Raw genomic sequence first — 13,716 nt, forward strand, 5'->3', positions numbered from 1 at the left:
TGCTTCTCTTTAAGTGTAGATATTTTTATGTGAAAAAGAGACTGATTTTTAGACCAACTGCTTTTTTTTTTTGCCTGAGTAGCAGGTGATGATGTGAGTTACAAGGGAAAATTCAGAAATAATGGATATAAAGATTCAGAAAAATGTATATATATTGCAGTACATATTTATGAGCAACAGAGCAATACTATAAGCTAATGTGACTGGATGGGGTTTTTTTGTTTGTTTTGAGATATTGAAGTCTGAAATTAAAAGCTTGGTAATAACTAGCAACACTGTGTTCAAGCTAACTCCCAGAGTGAGATCAAGCAACTCTTGCAATTTTTATTTATGCTCTCTGATGGTCCTGCAAACTGTTTATGCCTGCTCATGGAGAATTGTTTTAAATCATTAAATTGTGTGTGACGACTTGAACTAAATTTTCATCTTGTACGAACTTTTCTTTTGCTTTGCAGATGCTTGTTGGACAAGAGCGACTTCCTGTCATGTCAGAGCCCCATGAAGCCAGAGTAGGTTTTCCAGACCTGGAAAAATTTGAGAGTGATATACAGAATATGTTAAAAGTTGTGGAAAAGCATCTGGAGTTGAGTGGGGAAGATGAAAAGGTTTGTGAGCAATAAAAAAATTAAATAGTTGAATAACTCCCTTTCTGTTTTGTTTCCATGTTACATTCCTACAGATTTCACGGAGGAATTGTGATCAAATCTCTTTAAGACAGGGGTAGAAGATGAAAGGAATTACTCGGTTGTTAGAAACACCACACAATTTTCCAATAACTTTCCCATAACTGTTGCCTCTTGGCTGGTGTGCTGAGATTAACTAGTCATACTTGAGTCTGTATTTTCATCATGGTTTTAGATGATGCAGGTAGTGAAGTTTGATTTTTGTTTGTCTTCTGTCTTCTACTCCAAGTAGATTTTTATAGGGAATCTTTACTGCATAAGTAATGAGGTTCAAATTTAAACTGGTATGATACATTGAATCACAGTGCAGAAGTCAGGTCAGTGGATCCTTGTGAGGTAAGGTGCAACTAAGAGTCTTGTAATGTGGTTCTGTGTTGGAAGGCCAAATAAGAACTTGGAACTAAATTTAGCTTCTAGATTCTTACCTAGGCTTTACTACTCATCTGTATGAAACTGTCATACTTTTGTTAGCATCTTGTCCACTATAGCCTTGTTGCTTAAAAATTGGATGAAGTCCTGTCAGATTACCCTGTCTGACTTCCTTTAAAACACCTCACATAGAAACTGAGCTGGAAAGCTGAACATAAGTCTATGGAAAATGCCATGTGTAGTACAGAAAACAAATTTTAAAGACCTCTATGGAAGGACGTATTGTTATGGAACATATTGCTTCCTTTTGTGGTGTTTTTATTTTGAGTAAATTTCTTTTCTTGCTGTTCTGCTCTGAACTTATTATTGTCAATGAATGTCTAGAGGAGAAATGGAACTAAAGTCATAGGACCCTACTGCTGTGGCTGCCTACTGCTGGCTCATTAAGTTTCCTGCAGTGCATCTCTTTATGCAGTTTGTGGAATGACCAAGTTGGGTTTTAGGATTTGGTATTTGTGGAGGAGAATCTGTGCTTGAATTTCTTTGACTCCCATTTGGATAACATAACAACAGTTTGGTACTATTACTGTTAATATATGAACAGCTGTTGTTTCTAAAATGAATTTCAGTAGGTAACAGATTTGTGATTTTTAGGTGGATCAAGAAAGAGCTCAGATTGAAGAAGTTTTACAGAGAGGTGGGCAGCTGCTACAGCAGCCTATGGAGGACCATCAGAGAGAGAAGATGCGCATACAGCTGTTGCTTCTGCAGAAGAAGTACAACAGTGTGCAGGTACAGTTATAGTAGTTACTATAGCTCATTTATGCAATTTTCTCTTTTGGTATCCCACTTAGAACCTGTAATCTGTATTTCACAACTTCAGGCTTCTTCAGCACAGATGAATCTCTGGGGGAGAATTAGATGTGCATACAAACAATCTGACGCTCTGAATCTTTGCAATTGCAAAATATGAATTTAGTCTTTCCTGAGTTTTGGGGGAGTGGTTTTGATTTTTCAAAGTCCTTTTTTCAGCTTTATAGAAGGCCACCCTGTATGTTTTCACACAGACATGTGCAGTGAGTTGGGAATTTGCTTTGCTTGTCTTGGCTGGCCCTTGAACAGGGGTTTATTTCCTCCACCTGGCTTGTGTGAAGAGTGGCTATTATAGACACGTGTACACAAACATATAATTGAGCTCTCGGCTGAAGATGTTTCTGTGAATGAGCCTGCTCCCAAATTCCTCTTGTTTCCTGTAGAGGGTATTAGCAGTAATTGTGGACTCCACTATGTTGTGGTGTTTTCCTATGCATATCATGTTAAAAATGTTTTTGTCTGGAACAAAGGGGATATGTATTTTTACACTCCTGTTAGCTCACCTGTTTGAATCATATTAGAGTAGGCAAGGTGAGGTGTAGCTGAAAGGCAGGTTACCACCCTCAGGCTGGCTTTGATTGCATGCCTATGCAGATAAATAGCTATTAAAAAAATTAAATGACCAACACTGCATATTTTGGAATTTGCTTCTTCAGTTGAATCCCTCAATTATTTTTGTTTTTCAAATAAATAAGACATATTCTCTTCACTACTTCCGTCTTTTTATACCATACACTGGATTGTAGGAGTGCAGGTCATTTCAGAGAAGGCAGGCGGTAGAACTCTCTCCAGTGTTTTCCCAATATAAGAAGGAACATGACAGTCTAATGAAGTGGCTGGATGAGGCTGAGGACCGTCTGTTAGGGCTGCAAGGTGTGGAAGATGAACAGAAGCTACAGGTAAACGAGACTTTTAGAGCAAGCAGAGTGGATGTTATGTATGAGCTTTAGAGATTCATATATTAGGGTTTAATGGCTCTTCTTTTTACACCTCCATGAAAAGAAGTGTTTTCAAAATGACAGCATTGATTTTTCATTAGGAAATTACCAGCGTATACTAGTTTGGGATTTCACATAGCCATCATAGGTCCAAAATATCCCATCTCTCAGGACCAAACTTTAGAGCGTGATCTAGGCAGTGGACTTGATTCAGCACAGTTTCTTTTGCCAGTCTTAATCCATTGGGATTATGCTTACCCTTTTTGAGGCTATGGCTTAAAACAACCTAAATACCAGGCTTAAATTCAGTGCCTCTGCATCCTGTGGTTGAGAAATTCTAACTACATGGATGCCTTTCACTGCCACAGGTGCTTAGGAAGTGATAACTGCCCTCATGTGATTGATATTACTGTTCACAATGGGTATTAATAAAATAGACAAAGGTTGAAGTATTTCTGATAACGTGTGCCTGGGTCTTGACTAACGATTTTGCAACTAATTCAAGAGGATGTCGGGGTCTGATAAAACTTACTGCCCAGAAAGTTATATGTCTTATTTGTTGGGGTTATAGATACTTCTTTGGTTTTTTTTTTTTTTTAATTTTTATGGATATTTTTTGCTGGTGGTGTTTGAAATTTTTTTTAATTTCTCCTTTTCATCCTTCAAAACACTTTGATTGTGTGGTAATTACATTGATATTTTAGGCAGTAACAGTGATGAACCTTGTGAAGCAGTAAGTAATTTCTCGGACAAGCTTGGGGGCTAGGCAATCTGTCAAGTACTTCTCAGTTTCTACATATGAAGCTTTATAATTAACAGCGATCAATCTTTTTGACTGCTCTGTAACTTTTTAACCCAGCACCAATTAACTTGGAGGCAGGTGTAAAATGCACTGCTTCCCTGTGAGACTCACACCACAAAGTCATAATGTGGTTCTTCATTTACAGCTGTAGTGTTACTGGGCTTCAGCTGCCTATGATAGAGAGTCTGCTCTCCTTGGTCATGCAGCCTATTCAGTATCAGCTATGAAAGTAAGCCCTTAAAATCTGCTTCTGTTTGGAAAGACTTTTTCACATTATAAGCCTCCCATGTGGAGCTGGGCAGCCAAGATGTTCCCAGGGTCTATTTAACTGTCTGACATTTGGCTGCCCTGTTGGGTCTCCAGCAGTCTCTTCCAGTGACATGAACTTGACATCTGACTTGACGGCATGGAATTTGTTGGAAGGAAATGCGGTTCCATACACGTTTAAAGTAAAACAACATGATTCAGTTTTTCTATTTGACCATCAAATGCTTTGAGTGAATCAATTACTGGATTGAAATGGGAAAAAGATGCACCTGGATGTTCTTTTGCTAATGACAGCAGTCCAGTTGTGCCGCAGACTAGTCTTCCTTGTCACTGGTCTCCCTGCAGGTTCACTGATCTTCTCTAAGGAAGATCCTTCGCTTCCTATGAAGCCCTTTTCTTGAGGGATATACTACAGCTAATCCCTGATACTACTAGATCCATTCCTGGATTACTGAATCTGGTGCTGAATATATAATATAATGTAAATATAGATTACCATAGCAATTACAATAGACTGTTGATGGAGAAACATTATTCTTGCTCAGAATTAGCTAAATTGTGTCAAAATATCCTTGCTCTTCCAGATTTAGTTTCTAGTCTGGCCAAGTCAGCTTAGGTGAGGCACTAAAACAGGTTTCCCAGGAGGCTGGGGATGCTCCAACCCTGGCAGTGCTCAAAGCCAGGTTGGATAAGGCCTTGAGCAACCTGGTCTAGTTGGGGAGGTGTCCTTGCCCATGGCAGTGGGGATTGGGACCATTCCCCTAAAATTCTGTGATTCTATGGTTTTCAAAAAGGGCCACAGCAGTTTTCATTACTGCTGTGAAACTTGGAACTGAAACTCCAGCTTTGGCTTCATGTGCCTGTGCCTCTAGTTTTCTGATATTGGAGTGGTAAACTAGCCTATCTCAGGTGGAATTATTTTATATTTATGGCTTGTTCTATCTCTTATTTTAGTAATTAGTCTTGAACACCAAAAATGGTATGAGACCATAACATTGCTAAAGGGAGAAATACTGTTCCCAAATATCATCATCATTTTTGATAATCATAGTTGCTCCAGAACTTTTTCAGAGCCACCAGACATGAAAATTGCAGTGCTTGTTGCTCATCTCAGCTAAGGACTGACAAGCACTAAATGAATTCTTGACCCACTGGTGTGCAGGTGGCTTAGCCACTCATCTTGATGTAAGGAAGGTACAGTGAGCAGAGAAAGAAAAACTAGTGTTTGAAGTGAATAAACAGGGAGGAGAGAGAAGTTTTAAGCTGCCAGGCTGGGGAGTAGACTCCAATTAAGGTTTTATATAATACATTATTTATATTTTTGTAAACAAGTGTGGAGGGGAAGACTTATTTATGGTGCTTGAAGGTCATGGCTATATATTGATTAGATGGAAGTAGCTGGATCATAAATATTTCTCATCATGTATGCTTCTAGGGATTATGGAGTTAAGTCTCTCTGAAATATTGGTAACCCTTCTGCATGTCAGGTACTTCTGAGTAACCCTTGTTTTGCCAGAAATCTGTTAGCAAGAAAGCCTGCATTGGAAGTTTATATCTCCTTGAGGTCCTTCTTGTCTAACCTTGCTTTTGTATTTATTTATTGCTCTATTCTGATTTGGCTCAGAATGAGGGAAAGGAAAAATTAAACCTTAAATTGCAGAGGTAATTAGTTGACTGGAGTTCCTAAGAGTTTTTTTTCCAGGTTTTAGGAAGCTGTTTTGAAGCGAAATTGATATTTTGCAGATGGTAAATGGATATGCTGTTGCAGGTGCAGTGCAGCTTCTCCTATGAACTGAAACACAGACACCATCTTGAAAGCTCTAGAAGTGTTATTCCTGTAATAAGGAAAACATATTTGTCTAATGTGCTTTTTATAGGGAAGGTTTATGAATTATTGCTTGCTGATTGCATTAATTAACACAGAAGAACAAATGAAATGGACATGAGGTTTGAGCTTTGGAACATCTTTTTCTATAGAGCTGGCTCTGAAATATCTTGAGTGTGAGAGAGGTGGGGCAAGGAATGGATAAAAAGTGTTTCTAATCACAAGGGTGTTTATTTGCAAAAACAACAAATAATGTGAGGTGATGTAAGATTTGACTTGGTGTAAATACTTTTGGTTAAAATGTTGAATTAAACATGCAGTATACTTGGACAGTATTTTCCAAAATTCACTTGGAAGCAAGGAAAATCTGAAACCGACTTCTGGACTGCAGGTCAAACTGAATGCTAAGTAGAGGAGGAAACAAATTTTTGTTTGATCCCTAAATTAAAATTATTTTGAGCACTTCTCATTGAGAGGCCTTATTTATAGAATGTTTACTAGTAACTGAGTATTCCCTTTCTTCCCCCTGTTCTATATTTTCCTGGTATTTAAAGAGAGATCAGATTTAATAAACATGCTGTCACCACTGAAATGAAAGTAGAAAAGGTCTATTAAGTCATCCAGTCAGATTTCCTCCTTTGATTACCTTTTTTATTTGTGCATGCTTGAGAAAAGCTGAGGGAGGACTGAAGCACTGCTCCTATAAAGACAGGCTGAGAGGAGTTGTTCTCTGGGGAGATCTTTATAGCAGCCTCCCAGTACCTAGAGGGAGACTGACAGGAAAGAGGGAGAGAGACTTTTTACGAGGGCATGTAGGGGTAAGACAAGGGGGAATGGCTTTAAGCTGCAAGAGAGTAGGTTTAGGTTAGGTATTAGGAAGAAATTCTTCACTGTGAGGGGCAGTGAGATACTGGGACAGGTTGCCCAGAGAAGCTGTGGATGCCCCATCCCTGGAAGGTTTCAAGGCATGGTTGGATGGACCTTTGAGCAAACCGGTGTAGAGGAAGGTGCTGCCCATGGCAAGGGGTTTGAAACTAGATAATATTTAAGATCCCTTTCAACCTTAAACCATTCTGATTCTGTGAAGAGGTTTGCTTGCATAGGTTTTTTAATGAAAAAACTAAAACACAACCATGCAATCAAAACCCTGAAAACCAACTTCTGTGACACTTAAGTATCTGATTTGTGAGAGACAGTTATGTCAAACTCCCATCTTTTAGTATATTATGCTGCATTTTAGAAGCTTCCAGTCTGCAATGCAAGGTAGAGAACAGCCGAACAATTAAAACTACTCTAATAAAGCACTAATGTATTTATAGCACTTACATATGTTCACCTTTAAGAATGAGGGTTGTGAAAGGTGGAAGAGTCCTCTCAGTGATGGGAGGCAGCTGGAGGAGATTAGCAATGAGGTGTGCTCTGGATGAACAGCACCATGAGGAATTCACTGCTTTGCAGAAGTGCAGCAACCTGGTCCAGGGTGGTGACACTGGGAAAGCAGAAAGTTTCAGCACGTCAGCAGTGGCAACAAGTGGATAACAAGTTTGCTGCATGCCAACACATGCTGCTTTAAATCTTGTGCAGGATTTTTCTAATGAGAGAGAAAGCAATGTGCATAAGGTAGAAACATAATGAGGTCCAGTGTACTATTCATTTGGGTGAAGTCTTGATTCTGGACTGTTGCCTGTGTGAGACAGGGACTTGTAGAATGATTGGGAGTTAGAGAAAATACCTTTTGAAGATGTTGCAGGTGGCCTGTGTAGCAGGTGTCCTGCCCTTTTTTTCTAACCTCGGCCTGTTTCATATTGTTAGGGAAGACATCCTTTGAGTTGCTCAAGCTTTGTCTGATTTTTGGAGCTGGGGCCTCTCCTTCAACAGGAAATTATACCATTGTCTAAGCCTTGGGCTTCTGCTCCAAATTTCAGTGATGGAAGCTAACAAAATATATGCAGAGCCTCAAGCATAGGGGACAAAGATGCTGGTTTTGTAGCTAAGGGATATGGAGTAATCCTTGGTTTTAACTGCGGCGCTTGCTTGCTGTACTGAATCAAAAGCAGTACTGAGTATTTTGTGATGCTTTTCCGTAATTTTTGTTTTCAGTAGACTTACGCTTATATGCCCTTGTGTCCTGTTTCTTTGGTGTGCAATGAATGAAAGCAAATCATATTTAGTGGTAAAGGTCTTGTGGAAGCACAGCTGTGTCTCCAGTTTCAATACAGGGATGACTGTCTACTGTATGAAACAAAACAAAAAACCCAAGCCAACACAAAACAAAGAAAATCCGTAGGAACATTCAGTGAATGAGAAGTCCTGAATGGTGAATACCTAAACATAGCTTTTCTGCTGCAGTCCTTTTTACTTTTGCACTACATGTGCTGGATATGTTAGATAGCCATTAATTTGAATGACGTATTTGAAGGGCTCAGAAACATGTGGAGGAGGAAGATAGGGACAGGTGTTTGCAAACAGCTTTGTTAGTCAGGCTTAGTGTTTTATTGGTTGTCAGCTGCACTAGAGATTTTCATATGTGCACCCAGCCCAGACAAATTGCAAAGTAAAATTCATCAGCAGAAACCGCTGTGAACATACCTTTGTTTTTCACTTGAAGTGTGTTCTCAGTTGTTAGTAAACACACAGTCCAGTGCTTCTGTCTTGCTTGACTCAAATTCACTGAGTACAGGATGGTGACTTAGAAGTTTGCTTGAATTCTTCGATATTTGGTGATGGGTTTATTGTTTATTTGATGATTTTAGAGAACTGGGCTGTTTTCAGAGGCAGTAACAGAAACCTGTTTGACAAGAAGGTTTTTCAGTGAAAAACCACTTTCTGTCTGCTTCACCTGCCTCTGCTAATTTTGCCAGGCACTGCAGAGGATAGCTTCTTGCAGCAGGGTTCCTAATGCTTCGGATGCAGGCCTTCATTTATGAGCCAAGAAAAAGCTGCATTAAATTATTGTTCTTACTCTTATCTGCTAACATGGTACTTGGCTAGGTAGCCTAGTCTTGCAGCCAGAGCAGAAAACAATTGCCAAGCTCTTGAGGAGTTTGTCTCTTATTACTGCAGAAAGCATATTGTGGTACTGGTGGAGCACTAATTTATTTAAAAAATGGTTGGGCAACGTGGCTGGGGTTGCTTATTGAAAAGAATGTAGATAGGAAAAAAATCTGCTTCAGTAATTGGTAACTTCTGGGAGTCCTTGATAATGAAGGAAGGACACAGTGGATTGCAATCACAACTAGATACAGGCTCAGTCAAGCAGTGTAATTTCTGGAACTGGTTAAGATCAAGGTAAGAGAAATATCAATGCCCTTTCCATTCCCCAGAGTCGTAATCATGATTAATACAGAGTCATTGTGAAGCATGATATTTACTGTTTTCAAACTTTTAAAATAAATATAGAAACTGTCCTCTGCAGGACTTGTAGCTTTCTGAACTTCTGTAATCTTGCTAGAAAGGCCTTTGTTTTGTCTTTTAGTGTAGAAAGTTCTGAATAAAGTTAACTGATACAGGCTTTTTTCATAAAATTGCTTATTGTTTGAAATATAAAATGAACTTTCATGTTTTCAGGCAATTCCTGTCCAGCAGAGGTTAAAAGGCCCATTTGCCACAGGGGTCAGGACCATGCCTTTTTCAGCTGAGTACTTGGTTGAAATCAACAAAGTTTTGCTGTCCATGGCTGATGTTGAACTGCTGCTGAATTCACCAGAGCTAAATACTGGCATCTATGAGGATTTTTCAGCTCAGGAAGATGCACTGAAGGTACTGCATGCCTAAACATTGTATTCAGAGCAGAAAAGGGATCAGCAGAAGGAAGACCACCACCTTAGCAACTATATAGCTATATTTCTGGTTTTGCTCAGTACATACAGGATCAACATGCACTGAAAATTAAAAAAAGTGACAGTTAAGTGATTAGTTTTTCTGTGCATAATCTGGATACAAAGTGGAGCAGCATGAAATCTGGATGGGGAGGTTGAGGGTTTAACTTGTTGGAAGTCACTGCTGTATTTTTCATCACGTAGTCTACATAATATGTATAGAGATGCTAAACCTAATCTCCTTACATTTGTGCTTGGTCTCCTTAATACAGTTGCTGTTCTTATGTTATGTGAAGAGGGAGAAAGGGAGATTCTTGACTTTTTATATGAGGCCCCAAGATGACAGTACCTGTTCTGATTGGCAAAACATCAATACATGTTCAGTTTTAAGCTCTCACTTATTGTCAGCCAGTGGATTTACCTGTGTGATCAATGATGAGGAAGTAGTAAAGGATTTGGCCTTTTTCAAAAGGGGATGAAGAAATTAAGTTTGAAAATACTGAAACCGGCTGTCAAATGTGAGCTAAGTATGTAGAAGTCTGAGACCTCATTAATTCTCAGCATACAAAAGAGCATGATAGAGATTCCCAAAGAAAACATCAACTGGAACAGGGAATTACACATGACGTGGTATAGATGTACCTCTGTGGGTTGGGAATCATAGCAGTGTCCGTGTGTCATATTTGAGGTAGTCAGACTTTGCCTCTCACCAAGAGCTAGATCAGCTGTTTCTACAGCTGTTGCATAGCTTTTCAGAATTTCAGTCGACTTTTCTGACCTGCTATCCTTTAGGATGTGAACATGCTTCCATTTTTAATGCTAGTTTTGTCATGGTTTGCAAAAGCAAGTCATGGAATGATGCCAGCCTTTGACAAAGTGAGCGACCTTTGTTTCACTGATGAGATTCTCTTGTCCCTGTTTCCTCTGCTTCTGTGTTCCCTTGAGTACAATTAGGAGTGTTTATGTTAAGATGGGTTTAAAATATTTGGTGTTGGCGCAGGTGTCTCGTCTGATTTTGAAGTTTTAGTACATTCTAAGGATATTTTCAGAAGAAGCAAATAGCAGAGCATAGAATTTTAAGAAGCATTACTGTTTTAAATTCAAAAAGATAAGTAAATTCCACTGTGTGCATGGACTATTTGCCCTCCGAATACCAAGGCAGTCTTAAAGCAGCATCTGATTTAAAGGTATTTTCACATCATAGTGCGATATTTGAGAATGATTACTTTAACTTTGTCATTTAAATCTAAAGCTTCTATGCAGCTTTAGGTTTTGCAGTTCTGTGCATAGGGAGGTTACATGAAGAATAATGAAGTTACATTTTGTGGCCCATTTTTTACATGAGGAAGGAGTATGTACAGTGTCTTCACGACATGGTAATGGTCTTATTGTAGATGCTGATTTTTGGAACAGTATTTTGCAGAGACTACTTTTTGGTCTTTTTACTTCCTGATGGTGTTGACTTTACTAATGGCATGTGTCATTACTGTGCTTGCAGAATATAAAAGATATTCTGGATAAACTTGGGGATCAAATTGCAGTCATACATGAGAAGCAGCCTGATGTTATTTTAGAAGCATCTGGACCTGAGGCAATACAGATAGGAGATGCACTAACCCAGCTGAATGCGGAATGGGACAGAATTAATCGAATGTACAATGATCGTAAGTGGTAAGTCAAGGATGATTGGTCTCTGTGACCACGTGGTAAATATTCAATGTACATGTTATATAAGTGTTTTTCAAATGTACCTCAATGATGAAGATAAAGAGTTTGGGAGTAATCAGCTTTAATATGTTAGGGTTGCAAAATAAGTTCCAGAATTATTGAACTCTAAAACCGTTAACATGCAAATTGTAGTTTGGGTGCTTTTATGAAGCTGATTATTTCTATTTTGTTTTTGTAGAACTTTGCTTTGCCATACTTATGCAAAACCAAAATATTATGTTTTATAAATAAAACATTATATTTTATAATGTTGAGTAGAACAAACAAAGAATTACTTTGATTTGATTGAAATTTAACAAAGAATTCAAGGCTGATTTTTGAAGGAGTTTGAAAGAATGGGGTCTTTAAAATACAGCACCTGTGGTAGTTGTCTATAATACTTGTTGTATGTAATTGAAGATGAGAAATGACAAGATTAGAAAATTTTGTGATGGAGAGAACAAGAGAATACTGAAATGAGTGCTTAAGAAATATGTATTTCTTATCTCCTTTCTACAAAAAGATGTAATTTCACTTTTGCAAAAAGTTTCATTTCTCCGCACTCCTTACAGAAGGTTCTCTAAACCAAAAATACCTTATCTGATTCAGTTTTAAATGTTTAAAAACAAACTCAATACCACTTAGTCAAGCTTGGAAAAGTCTGTTAGTTGAGTATTTTAAGTTGGAATTGGCAAGAATGTGAAAGTACATGTTCAGGAAGTTACCACTAAGCTGAAGGTACACACACTGCAAACAGCAGTAGACACTGAGATTGCCTCTATGCCATAAACCCCTTGAAATCTATTCCATGCAATTTAAAGTTAAATTCAAAGGTTCATACAGTAGTTAATTTGCTTTTCCATTATTTGCTTTTTAATGGTGATGTAGGGTAATGAATGATGCGAAAGTTGTGTAGAACATAAAGTAATGCCTAGCCATGTTCACTTGCTTTGAGGCACCAAAAGTCTGATCTCAAACACATGTGGTAATGTATTTTGAAGAGATGTTTTAGGAAGGGTGTCTATTACATAAGCTGATGTTTTCAACTCTTTTCTCAGAGCACTAATGCATGTGTAGGAATATAGAAGTCATTTGGTGGTATTGGCTAAGCAGAGACTTCCAGAAATTCTGGGCCACGGGATCAGTGAAGGATCAAGATTTCTGATAGCTCAGCAGGCAATGTTATTTCACTCTGGGTTTTTTTAATTAGACAGCAGTGGTGCCAGCTAGGTACCAGTTTCTGTGCTCTCACTGGGTGCTTGTAGTCACCTACTTGCTGTATTTGGAGGCAACTGCTCCAGAATCTGGTGCCCATCTGTATTTATATCCCTGCAGCTATTTTATTGTCCTCACAGATATGGTATGCACGAGGCTTTAGTTGGGCCTTTTTTCCACTTGTAACTTACTTGAAAACTTGAACAAATACTATAGTTTTTAAAGTATGAATACAGTTTCATTTACTACCCAAATTTAGTTTGATTAAGCAGCCAGGGTTAACCAGAAACCTAGTCTTCTTGTTGAAAAAGGTAAGCATATCAAAGAGTAAGTTTAATGTTTATGATTAACTGGCAAAATGCAACAGATGCCTCCTCACTTGCTTCACTGAATACAAATTAATCTCGGACTTAATAATGTTTATAAGGCTCTGCATCTTAACGAGAATACTATTGGGCTTGATTTTCATACAAAAAGGACTACTGGACTAGCAATTTAGATAAATTATATGGAGCTTCCCAAATATATTAAATTCTGCAATTTTAATAGATGTATGCACTGTTATTAATGAAGACATTATTAGTCTCAATATTAAAATGGTGTATTTTGACATTAGTATTATATAACCTTTCTGTTTAGCCAAGTTTAATTTTGCTTTTCCTAGTGTTGCATGAAGTATAAGCTAAAAGACTATCTCCTTAATCATCTTTGGATTTTTGCTATTTCTGGAGTGGGTGGAGATCTTGACAGAATTTGGAGAAATGGCATCTGAAGCCTGTGGCAAAAGATTGACTTAGTTTTCAGAGGTAGTAATAATTCTGTGATAGCGTGAGAGCCGGCTGAGTAGTTAAACCTTTGATAAAGCTCTGATGTAGCCAAGCAAAAGTTAAATTAAACTGTAATTAGCAAAGCTTCTAAGTATTCAACTAAATCCTGTTGACTAGTTTGACTTGAACATATGTGTAGAGTAAAATGTGTGTGTGTCTTGTGTATCTATGGACTTAATGCTTTGTTCAGCTGTTTGTAACAGTGCTGGTTTGCTAGTTCTACTCCTCCTGCTATGGATTTTCCCCCAGTGCTAAAAGTGTTGATGATTTGGGAATGAGATGTGGTCTGGAACCAGTGGATTCCTGTGGATGAGACAAGGAATAGCCAAATCTTGGTGCAATAGTCGCAGGGCTTTGATACTTTTATCTTTTCAGCTGAGACAGTCTGTAGG

General features: G+C 38.3%; 1 protein-coding gene across 1 annotated transcript in view; it reads left to right on the forward strand.

Moving 5' to 3' along the window:
* Positions 1 to 13,716, forward strand: part of LOC103808020 (utrophin-like) — a gene marked incomplete at its 3' end in the record, with an annotated part of 123,877 nt that overhangs the window by 95,296 nt on the left and 14,865 nt on the right. Inside the window, exons 37-41 of the mRNA XM_009080775.1 lie at positions 456 to 605; positions 1,707 to 1,844; positions 2,672 to 2,824; positions 9,325 to 9,516; positions 11,074 to 11,246. Coding sequence (XP_009079023.1) covers positions 456 to 605; positions 1,707 to 1,844; positions 2,672 to 2,824; positions 9,325 to 9,516; positions 11,074 to 11,246 — 806 coding nt within the window. The remainder of the gene's footprint in view (positions 1 to 455; positions 606 to 1,706; positions 1,845 to 2,671; positions 2,825 to 9,324; positions 9,517 to 11,073; positions 11,247 to 13,716) is intronic.

This window comes from Acanthisitta chloris, unplaced genomic scaffold, assembly GCF_000695815.1.
Source record: "Acanthisitta chloris isolate BGI_N310 unplaced genomic scaffold, ASM69581v1 scaffold18248, whole genome shotgun sequence".
Lineage (NCBI taxonomy): Eukaryota > Metazoa > Chordata > Aves > Passeriformes > Acanthisittidae > Acanthisitta > Acanthisitta chloris.